Source organism: Tenebrio molitor, chromosome 1 (assembly GCF_963966145.1).
Source record: "Tenebrio molitor chromosome 1, icTenMoli1.1, whole genome shotgun sequence".
NCBI lineage: Eukaryota > Metazoa > Arthropoda > Insecta > Coleoptera > Tenebrionidae > Tenebrio > Tenebrio molitor.
Genome location: NC_091046.1, coordinates 36,245,849 through 36,257,441, shown reverse-complemented (window position 1 = coordinate 36,257,441; position 11,593 = coordinate 36,245,849). Strand labels below are relative to the sequence as shown.

Here is an 11,593-nt window from a genome sequence, read left to right as displayed (position 1 = left end):
CCCGAGAGTTTTTAAGGTGCACGAGAGCATAAACATCGAGTAATGCCCGTGGTGCATACAACGTTTTATGTTTCACTGCATTTGAGTTTGTGAAAATTTAAAAAAATTATAAATTGTGAACTAAATTTCCTAGTTTGCGGTGGCTCGTATCTATGACGACTTGTTTGAGCGGGCGTAATAAGCGGGCATTATGATTTATACGCCTACTTATTAATATATCTCGTTGTCAAGGTATAAAAAACAAATAATGATTCAGTGAAACATAATAGTTATATTTATGACTAGCTTTTACCCACGGCTTTGCCCGCAAATTTCAGAATGTTTTAAAATTATGTTTCTACTTTCATGTATTGTGATAAACGCAGTAATTTCAATATGAAGTTTGTCTTTTTACGAAGAATAATTAAAACTTTACTGTAGACTACTTTTTTCTTCGACTATATAAACAAAAAGATCAATACGATAAGAAACTAACACTATTATCACTTACCAATTCATGAAAATACGCCAACATAACACTTTTATTTTCAGTTGTAACCTTATTTAGATCTTCCTATTGTTTGATTGTCTCGTTTGATTTCAGAGACCTGCCTTTTGATTTTTCCGCTATTAAGCTATTTGAAGCTTGTTCTGCTTCATTTAAGACATCTTCCGGTAAAACACAATCATTCAAACACATTTTGTGAAATTGCTACTTTTATAAACAACCAAATGTAACTATGACATTTGAACATATCATGCAAACGCGATTTCCAACTCGAAAAAACTTTTTTTGTGCTTAACAGGCTTAAAAATGATAATAGGGGTTGCTTTTTGTGGGTGTCAAGCGGCGAAGGTGACGATATACTCAGAGGATGAAATAGGGGTGAAGCGGCGAAGGCGGGGGTATTTCCAACTCGAAAAAACTGTCTTTTTTTCTTAACAGGGTTGAAAATGGTAGTAAGGGTTGGTTTTTGTAAAATTAAAGTAGACAATAATTTTCTTCTTGTTTTGAAGATCAAGTGTACAAAATTTCATCAAGATCGGAGTAAAACTGTAGATTTGCATACAAAATATATAAACAGACATTCAGTTTTATATACAGTATGGAAATTACTTATGGAATAAATTGAGTAATTTCAAAACTAATGACATTTGCCGAAAACGCTGAAACAGGTCAATTTTTGTTTTTAATAATGCTTATTTTAAGTGGCTTCACTTGTTCATGACGTCATCCATTTTTGAGCTATGACGTCATCACCAATTTTCTTAAATGACAACCCCCACTTTTTTCTTCTCTATCTGATAGACCTTCCTACTACCTAAACGATGAATGAAAAAAATTGGTACCTTACATAACAATTTTTTTGAGAAAATAACAAATTTTATTTCAAAAATTTAACTCGTTTCACTCGCGTTTTAAAATGGCCCACGCGTGCCAAAAAAGGCCCAATTTACACACAAACTCGTCAAATATAGTATATTAAAGAACGAGTTTTATAAGGGTTGATTTGGCGCACGAGTTCCAGGTGTAGAAAACGACCCGTAAGGGAGTTTTGTATGGAACGAGTGCGCCAATGCCCTTATAAAACAAGTTTTTATGTTATTTTTTAGAATTTGCACCCTTGTTTTAATTTTTAAATAAAAAAATTACATTTTCAAATTCTAGGGAATTTTGTATTAATTGGTAATTCAAGGTAACGGATGCAACTACATCTGCAACATATGTTAAAAAGTAGAGTTTGAACATTAATATTGGAAGTTTTTTGGTGAAAATGACAATAATACACTGAAATATTGATAAAAATTTTCTTAGAGATCTATTAAACTACGAGTGCTTTAAGAGATAGCCATAAACGACTCCAAATTGAATACAACAATAGACCTATTAGAGACGCAGATTCTAAAAAACTACTATTAACACGATAAGTTATAAAGAGCAATTTTTAATCAAATTAGCTTCCACTAAAAACGTCACTTTTAATGTCAGTTGTATAAAAAATAATATTACCGTTGCAATTTTCACTTTACAAGCTTACATTTTTACGTTTTACCTCATTTGGGCATTAATTTGTTACTTCACTCGTCTGCGAAACTTCTGATCAAGTTATACTTATTACAATTTTCACAATTTCGGTTTGCTTTATCAAATCATATTAATCGTATTTTTCAAGTTGGGGAAAAAATCGAAATACGTATGTGCCAAATAAAATCTTCTTTCCATTGATTCACCCTTTGAAATCAGCATGTTCAAGTTTAAAAAGGTACCTAATTCTTTTCAAAAACTCCGTTTTTTCTCAATTAGTGATGGCAAATATGTAAATCAACTTTAGGCACAATGTCCACAGAGGAAATTCCATTTCACAAGAAAACATACGGGATTGTTTAGTTGTAATCCAGAAGGCAAACTGAATCTGAGAGTGGTTTCTTTGTTTCTTTCTTGGAATAGATTTCTCATAGCACTGGAAATATCAAAATATCCTTGTGACCTATGTTCTCCAGAAATTTCGCTGCATTTCCGAATACAGTCATTTTGTGTGCCAAATATGTTTCAGAAATTGCAAGCAACTTACATAAATAATACATAAATAAAAATAACACGTGAACACATTATCAAAAAATTTACGAATAACTTAATTTTTTTACAAAAACATTTTAGTCCAGTCCATGTAGTTTAATTTTTTAGTATGTTGTGTGTACCTCAGCCAAGACTAAAAAACCAAATTTGCGACTTCGAAAGACTTGTGTGCGCTGCGTATTAGCCAAAAACAGCGAAATTTTTGCACTATTTGCAGTTTTTGCTCAATATCTTCTAAGGTATGAGTCTCATAGAAAATGTTGAACTTACCTGTTTTAACCTAAATTAAATTCACTACAATTTGAGGCATAAGTGAGCTCTATGCGTCCAGTAGTTTCCGAGATACAGCTCTTCAAAAATTTGTATAATTTTTCCAAAAAGTGAAAAAGTTTTGTTTATGTCTCTTATTTTGTTAAATATCATCAAAAATACTCCTCCCATGATAAAAGTCATACTTAGATAATGAAGTAGATTTATTTAGCTTTAATTCAGCTCCGAGGGGCACCTATCCTCGCATAAATGTTTACCATGAACACCATTCCTACGGTCCACCGTGCCAGCACACTGCTGAAGACTCCATGCGTCCATGCCCCTGTGTCAATCCACCGTAGGTTTTCAGAGACCGCATCACCTTCTGCTCAATTATCAAGTCTGACCATAGGTCCGACCAAAACTTATCGGATCGGTGGATTGTAAAATCTCCTTCTGTGAACATCTCAAACTCAGTTGGATCCATCCGCTTTTCTAGAGCCATCGTATCTTGCAGATATAAGTGGGCACTCTTTGCGTAGAAATAGTAACCAAGCTGAATGAAAAAAAGGTAGCATTTTATGGACAGTATACAGGTGAAGGTTGGAATCACTTGCCTGAATGAATAGTTTTACGAGAGTAGACATGCGAAAAAATTGGACCAACAGCGTAAACAAAACTTTTTCACTTTTTGGAAAAAATACCCAATTTTTTTGAAGATCAGTATCTCAGAAACTACTGGATGCACAGAGTTCACTTGAACCTCAAATTTTAGTGAATCTAATCTAGTTTAGAAAAGGTTAGTTCAACTTTTTCTATAAGACTCATACCTTAGGAGATATTCAGCAAAAACTGAAAATAGTGCGAAAATTTCACTGTTTTTTGGCTAATACGCACGGCGCATTGGCGTTGTTGTTAATTATTTTTAAAATCCTAAAAATTGAGTACCGTAGCGTCCAAAGAGGGTCAATCCCTGACTGAAATCAAAAAACGTCTCGACAATCTTCATATCCCACAGCAAAAGACTGGGTCAAAGAATTTCGGCTTGGCAGAGAATCGGTTGAAGATGTGCAACATGAGGGTCGTCCTGTTGAAGTGTTGACTCGGGAAACAATCAATCTCATTTAGCAGGAGGTGTTGAGTAGTCGACGATTGAAGATAAGGGAGATTGCCGAAAGGTTAGACCTTTTCAAAAGTACCATGTATCGTGTTCTCCATGATCATTTTTATATTAAAAAAACTAGTGCAAGATGGACCCCAAAACTTCTTTCCGCCGTTCAGAAGCAGGATCGTGCGATGTGCTAATGCAGTTTTAGAGCTCTGCAGCAGCAAACAAACAAAAATAATCGATTCCATTGTTATGGGAGACGAAACAATGTTTTTTTTATTATGATCCTGAAAGCAAACGGGAATCCATGGAGTGGCGTTATAACGGTGCGGCACCCCCAAGAATGTAAAGGTGTCAAAATCGACCCAAAAAATTATGGCTACAATCTTTTGGGATGGCGAGGGTATTTTCCCTATTTATTTTAAGGAGCGTAATACTACTGTCAATGAATGGGACATATTACACGCTTCCTTGCAGCATAGGCAGCGGCAGCCCTAGCCCTTTATCACGGTAGAGCCAGATTGTCTCTTTAGTCGACAACTTGTATCAATAGAATTGACGTATTTGAACGTTGTTAACCCAAAGTGACATTTATTCCCGCCAAAACTGTCACAGAGCTAATCAACGCTATAAAGTTCCATGAACTGATTAGAAAAGGAAAGGACTTTTTATCACGACATAGGTACATTACTTTCGACAAAAATTGGTAAATCCTCTTAAGATCTGTGCTAAGAAATGGCGAGGCGTACCTATTCGTCAGTGCGTGATGTCTTCTGTAACTTTTTTCTGCCTCAAAGTGGGCAGATAATAATGAGCTCAACCTCTCAAAAGCTCTCTTTTATGCAGTTTCTTTTCTCCTCGACGTCTGTTCTCTCCTGGAATTTTTCGTACCTTTGAGTGGACGTTGGTTGATTTTAAATTTGTATTTAAAATGGGCCTTTATAAGTCATTGAAAAATAAAGGGATACTTCGGGTACAAATTAAATACAAGTTGCTGGTGGTACATTGTTTTATTCGATCAAAAAACAATGGAAAGAAACTTTAATAAACCATAATATCTGGTTTACCGCGACATGAGAAAACAATACAATAAGCAATCAACATTGAACATTTCTTTACGCACAAGCTAACCAATTCAAACACAATATGGAAGATTGTTCACACTAACAGATAATACGTATTTAAATTTGTTTTTTATAATTTAGATATGTAAAAAAATATAATTTACGCAACACAAATTATCACAGTTACTCTTCAATTTTATCAATCTCATCCAATTGCTGCTCTTTTCGATGCTCCAAACGTACACACTTTGGACACCTATTGTTCTTTCTATTAAAGCAACTCTTATGCAATACAGCATTACATTCGTTACATATTACAGCTGCCGCATCAAACGGGAATAGTACCTCATCATTTGAGCAAATTTCACAGATATGACCTCTACCGCGACAGATTTCGCAGTTTACTTTAATATGTTTGGTGAACACGTCGATTGTGGTGTGAAGCTTCGACGGCAGCTCTCCCGAGTGGGTGTCAACTAAATCTTGGAGACTGTACAATTCCGGCGTTTCAATCAAGTGCGGTGCTTCGACGTACTTCCACAATAAATGATCTTCATTTGCATTTCGACACACGGACAGATATTTTCTCATCCCGTACAGTTCTTGTCGCAAGCGACGTACCAGACTGAGTTCGTGGACAAAAGAAAACAAACGTGGATTCAGCTTTTCCAAGTTCAGCAATGGCCTGTTTGCTGTTACTCGGAGCTGCTGCAAACTAGCTTGGCTGACAGGTTGGGGAGTGAGGTCCCAGTTGTGTACCACCCGTGCCGGGACGACAGCTGAACTGCCCCAGTGACACGCGGTGCAATAATAAAGGCCCGAATAGTCGCAGCGTCGGGCTTCTGTCCACTCTTTATCTAACAAAAACAAAATTAATCAGAGTGTTCTTTGAATGAGGTGGTGTTATGCGCAGCGTGATTTGGTTAGTGCCTCAAAAAAGCTGTGTATTTTACCTGGAAATAGCAATCTACCCAGACAGCTTATTCCTTTAGGGACAGCTAGCGCAATATACAGTACAATGTAGTTAAGTGCAATGGTAATTTTTTGTTAGTTAGATATAGTCCTCTTGGAAAAATAGTAGTTTTAATGATATAATACATATCTACAATATAATCGGTATTTCACGAGCGGCGGAATTGAAAATGCAACCCACAATACATTTCCAAAGTGAATTTCAAATGTATTGTTTTAAAGTGAAATTATGAATCCACGATGGCTTTGCTTCCAATAATTTTATTTGTCACAACTGACATTTACGAAAAGGTTAAAATACGATGAAAATGTATTCGAACAACGAGAAAACAGACATGATTTTGATTTATGGCGAATGCAATCAAAATGCTTCTGCCGTTGGGCGTTTATGCAGACATTAGACATTTTCCCAAAAACTCTTCGTTTTTTCACAATTTCATTTAACCAAACGAATGATATTTATGTCAAAATTTACGAAACTGCACAGGTAACCATGTTTTATCTATGTTTTTTAAATCATAAAACAAATATCCACGTTAACTTTGGAAATGTATTGTGGGTTGCATTTTCAATTCCGTCAGGCTCATTATCACTCTGTGAAATACCTGTATAATGTTAATGACAAAATTATGCTTTAATTGTCATATTACATAATGAAATCATAAATGCTAAACTTCAGTGCTTGTGGTTTAAACTTGTTGATATCAAATATAACCAAAATAAGCTATGAAAAATTTCATGAAAATATGTGGTAGTTATGTGAGATATGTTTATTTTCAAGAGTTGTTAATTTTTTTGTTGTTTGATCATTAATTAAAATATTTAATTTTCTTTTTTATAATAAATAACACAATTTTTAATAATGTCCTAAGCATACTATATCTAACCTTTTTAAGTGCTACGTGATCACAAATAGAAACTTACTTAGAGGCAAAGGTGAACCACATTCTGCACATAAATATTTTTGGGCTGATAACCCTTCCTCTGGACAAATTTCTAGTTCATACCCTCCACGTTCACTGGCCACAACATGAGCACACTCTCTTATAATTTGCGAGAGACACTTATGGTGACAGGCATATCCACAATCCTCACACTCATACCATGCTTGTACAACACTCCTATAATGCTTAGAAATATTACATGTAATAATAACATTTAAGCCATACCATATTGTGCCTGTGCAATGATCACAATATTTTGAAGACGTACTCCTCAACAGTGGTTGCAAGTTTAAATGGTGTCCTCTTACAGTTCTTCTTGATACACCACTGCTTTTATTCCTAGGATGTCTAAAATAAAAAAATATTGTAATAATTAATAGAACAGATAAAAATGTACCTACTGTGGATCAACCATTGCTTCTCTACATTCCTGTAAACGTAAACGCAATTCTATTAGATGTCTCACAAGCCATTTGCGCTCTAAAGAACACTGACTGCTTTCTAAAACTAAGTCTTTACAACGATTTATCGCCTTCTGTAATTCTTCTTCTGTGGCTTCCTAAAATTAGTATATTTATTATCTATTATTAATATTAAGTTCTCACACCTTATTTAGGGCTAACTGCAACTCTTCTGCTGCTAAACTGGAAGGTAAAAGATGGTCATCTGAGCTTTCATCATTTGATAGACAACCGGAGGTGCTCGATGACGGAGTTGAGGCCAGGAGTGTACTCTGTTCTCCCGTGTCACACATTATTTACATTTTCTTTTATGGTGAATACAAACTAGTTTTATCTAAGTTAATTATACATACATTAAATACCTATTTACTGTATACATTAACAATCATTTCGTATCATTTGACAGACGTCATCAAAACTCAAAACATCAAATGACATTTAATTTTAGTGGCGCTATCTGCGAGCCAGTAGTAGTGGTAGCCAGTAGGAGACATCCATGGTAGGAGAGCCAAATTCTTGCAAAACACGGCCTCCTAGATATGACAAAAGACAAGTCTCTTATTCGGCCCTGCGCGTCAGCAAAATGTTTGTGATTTCGAAATGACATTGGTAATTATAGATACAGTTTAGGTCGACAAATCTGACGCATGCGCAAATGGAACTCCGAAATTCCAAAACTCAGTGAATTTAAAACTAGGCTCAATATATACGGGTCCAGCATGAAGCATTGTCTGTTTTTAGGTACTTTAAATATTGAAAATAAATTGTTATTAAACAATATGGTAACATCGCTAGGAAAATCCGCGTGAGATTCAATCATTTGCGCATGCGTCAGATTTGTCGACCTAAAGTGTATAATTACCATGACATTTAACGGGAGTACCTAAGCTCCCTCTTTTGAAACGAAGTCAAAAGCACAAAAATGTGTAATATTGGTTGCATACTTTTTTTTAACTCAAACCAAGCATTAAACCCTTGTTAATCGTTGCAGTACCTCTTTTATTAAATTTTACAATGTGTAGTTTCCGTTGTTCTTGTTTTCTAATTGTATAAATGGCAAAAAAAATGTTGTTAAAAAAATAAATGCTAGTAGGCAACCAATCGTGCACCGTACCGCAGCGCACCCTTCAAAACAAAAATAATGCCTTGAACTACGAATGCGCACGGCCGGATGGACTAAAAGTCTATCGTTATATCTAGGAGGCCGTGTTGCAAAAGTATTCGCCACAACGAGAAATTAGTGGTGGGCACATCGAAACAAAAACATCGATGTCTACCAACATCGATGTTTAAAAAATTTGGCATCGATGGTCGATATATTGTCAGAGAAACATCGATATTTCACAAACATCGATATTTTGGGTTATGGTACGGTACAAAAACTCGTTCAAGTTTAAATAAATGTGTTATATTCCCAAACGATAAAAAAAGTAACAAAAATAAAATGCGAAATTCTGTAAATAATTAAATATTACGAAACAATAAAAAAGTAACAAAAACAAATCAAAAAATTCTGTAAATATGTAGATAACAAAATTCATGTCAAAAAAATAAAGTATAAACAATTCTGGTAAGATAAGGCAAGTACCTAATTATTATCAATTGAACTCAAGAAAACTAATTTATTTAATCTCTGAGGTTTGAGGCGACTTCGTTTTGCAGTTACGATTTGCCCAGTCTTCGAAAACAGCCTCTCTGCAGGTACTGAAGTTGCACAAATCTGTAAAGTTAACGATTTTAGGTAAATTTGATAATAATAGATACATAAATAACTTAATACAAACCTGTAAATATTTGAGGGCAAGCTTATGTAAATGTGGGTATGTAATCTTCATGGCTTCCCATATCAGCAGGGGATCACTCTTCAAAGGGTACACTGGACTATTAATGTACTGTGACACTTCTGCATTGATGATATTTTTTATATCGTCTTCACTGGTTCCTTTATTTTGGTGTTCAGCGACCATGGTTTTGTGTAATTTCCACAAGTCCATTTCTTTTTCTATTTCTTCTTCTATTGGGCTGCTCTCCATTTGATTATCCACATTATCAACTGCAAATAGTTTTTCCAATTTTCGTTTAATAACAAGAATAGAATTTCCCACGGCGACATAATCTTTGAAGTGGAGCTTTTTAAACCGGGGATCCAGTAATGTTGATATTGCCAGGGTTTCAACATGTTCCATTTTTCCAAATCTTTTGTGAATTTCGGACGATAAGGATTGCTTTAAATTAATCACCTCTGGAGAGTCTGTTTGTTGATTATCGAGTTCTGATTTCAGACAGTGAACCATTGGAATGATTTTACTTATGGTAACGTATTTGTCTGCAGATACTTCCTTGGTGAGCACTTCTAACGGCTTTAACATATATTTTACATCCTTTAGTATATTTATTTCATATGCGCTGATCATATTTGGAGCACTTGGCTCATTAAGTAAAATATCGCTCACAACAGAGCGAAGACGTAAAAATCTTTCCAACATGTAAAACTTCGAATTCCAGCGTGTATCTACACACTGAATTAATTTCAAAGGTTCACTGGTACCGCTTTCAATTTGTTTAGCTCTTAGCGCCTCAGCGGCGATACAACTTTGTTTAAAATATGTGACAATGCGTTTCACTTTATCAATTACTTCTGAAATAGTGGTTTCACTTTTTATAGCATTTTCTGAAACTAAATTCAAGGTATGTGCAAAACAATGCACATGTACCTTCAATCCAAAGGTGTCACATGCCGCTTTTACCATATTTTGGCCATTGTCTGTTACAATGGCCAAAATCTTATTATACTTAATATTCCAGTTCTCACATTCCATTTTTAAAATCTCAGAAATATTTTCTGCTGTGTGGCGTTTCTCAAGATGATGCACACACAGATTTACTGTTTTTATAGTACTTCCCTCAAGATAATGTAGTGTTATACCCAAAAAACTAATCGTCTGATGGGTTTCAGTCCATATATCAGCTGTCAGTGTATAATTGTCAATGTTTTGTAACCTATCTCGAAAAATTCTAGATATTGTTTCGTATCTAGAATCAAGTAGCCTGGAAAAAGTTTTTCTGCTAGGAAGTGTATACAGCGGAAGAACTCTTTGCAAAAAATTTTGAAATCCAGCATTTTCCACAAAGTACATAGGGAGATTGTCTGTAATTATCATTTTCAAAATTAAATTTGTGGTTTCAAAATCCCTTTTACCGCCTGGTTTGAATTGTGTTATTTCATTAAAAACTGTCGGAATAGTATTGGACTTTTTGATATGTGATGATGAACTCTCAAGGGTCACAGTACTAGCTAGGCTATTGGTACTTACATTAGACATATTATTATTTGTATCGGCACTTGTGGCGCCCTGGTTTGATTCTGGTTCAATTTCGTTGTTTGTACTTTTGTTTTGATTTACTTCTTCAGCCGTCTTTACGTCTTCAGCCACATGGTTTTTATGCATTCTCGAAACATGTCCTAAAAGATTTGTTGTATTGCCGGATGTCTTGAGTTTTTTTCCACACAAATTGCAATTGGCGAATCCATCTCTTCTTTTTGTGAAATACTTCCAGACGGAGCTTGTTTTCCCCATGACCCTTCCTGAACTCCTAAATTAACAAACAAAATAATGAATACATACCTACCTACAACAATCTTCTAATTAAATAAAGTACAAAAGAACTTCACTTACCCTGTTGTAACTTGTGACCAACTAATTTTAACTGGACGACTACCACTGCAACAATGCGATAACCAAAACCAAATTGTTCATATACTGTTGCGTTCACATGAAGTCACGAAATCACGTTAATCAGGGCCCAAATTACATTTCACATCACATCACAATGATTTTTTTGCTTAACTAGCACATTCCATAACCGGATCTATCTGCAAAATCCAACCACATCCAGATCAATCCAGACTTTCTCCCGCCAAAGAGACGCCGTTTCAACCACAGACCTCTGCACAGACCACAGGTTTCAACTTTCAAATCTTTGTGATGGATTGTCTTTGTTCTTTGCACGTGCTTTGCGCTGCAAAAAAACCAATGGGGTTTGCGTTGGCCAAGGATTGACTCTGGGCGTGCGTAGAAGAGAAAACCGCTAACATCGAATAGCAAAACATCGATAGTCTTCGATATATCGCCCTCATGAAACATCGATATGTTTTCATCGATGTTGTCGAGAAAACCTCGATGTTCTAAAACATCGATATTTTTTGCCCACCACTACGAGAAATAGTGGCGCTCTCA

The 11,593-nt window shown here is 35.3% G+C and overlaps 2 protein-coding genes across 4 annotated transcripts; both read right to left on the bottom strand.

The window, feature by feature from the left end:
* Positions 1–4,905: 4,905 nt before the first annotated feature.
* On the bottom strand, positions 4,906–7,746 carry DEF8 (differentially expressed in FDCP 8 homolog). 2 transcript variants are annotated; one of them, XM_069049519.1, is made up of 6 exons: positions 7,502–7,746; positions 7,296–7,453; positions 7,120–7,242; positions 6,875–7,071; positions 5,932–5,976; positions 4,906–5,835 (listed from the first exon to the last, which is right to left on the bottom strand). In XM_069049519.1, exons 1-6 carry the CDS (start codon positions 7,646–7,648, stop codon positions 5,162–5,164), a joined length of 1,344 nt encoding a protein of 447 aa, XP_068905620.1. In that variant the 5' UTR covers positions 7,649–7,746; the 3' UTR covers positions 4,906–5,161. The 2 variants fall into 2 exon arrangements, with proteins under 2 accessions (XP_068905620.1, XP_068905628.1); XM_069049527.1 differs by lacking the exon at positions 5,932–5,976 and having other exon boundaries at positions 7,502–7,742.
* A 1,001-nt stretch (positions 7,747–8,747) lies between these two features.
* Positions 8,748–11,572, bottom strand: LOC138126929 (E3 SUMO-protein ligase ZBED1-like). 2 transcript variants are annotated; one of them, XM_069042771.1, is made up of 4 exons: positions 11,033–11,571; positions 10,670–10,949; positions 9,140–9,715; positions 8,748–9,075 (listed from the first exon to the last, which is right to left on the bottom strand). In XM_069042771.1, exons 2-4 carry the CDS (start codon positions 10,931–10,933, stop codon positions 8,944–8,946), a joined length of 972 nt encoding a protein of 323 aa, XP_068898872.1. In that variant the 5' UTR covers positions 10,934–10,949; positions 11,033–11,571; the 3' UTR covers positions 8,748–8,943. The 2 variants fall into 2 exon arrangements, with proteins under 2 accessions (XP_068898872.1, XP_068898865.1); XM_069042764.1 differs by having other exon boundaries at positions 9,140–10,949; positions 11,033–11,572.
* Between the last annotated feature and the right edge of the window lie 21 nt (positions 11,573–11,593).

Bases quoted from the DNA above. Each gene is read 5' to 3' on its own strand.
- DEF8 (XM_069049519.1), bottom strand. From the start codon at position 7,648: ATGTGTGACACGGGAGAACAGAGTACACTCCTGGCCTCAACTCCGTCA. The intron at 7,243-7,295 runs GTAGGTACATTT...TTTTTATTTTAG, and splicing joins GAAGCAATGGTTGATCCACA to ACATCCTAGGAATAAAAGCA. The intron at 7,072-7,119 runs GTATGGCTTAAA...TAAGCATTATAG, and splicing joins CATTGCACAGGCACAATATG to GAGTGTTGTACAAGCATGGT.
- LOC138126929 (XM_069042764.1), bottom strand. From the start codon at position 10,933: ATGGGGAAAACAAGCTCCGTCTGGAAGTATTTCACAAAAAGAAGAGAT. The intron at 9,076-9,139 runs GTTTGTATTAAG...TTAACTTTACAG, and splicing joins TTGCCCTCAAATATTTACAG to ATTTGTGCAACTTCAGTACC.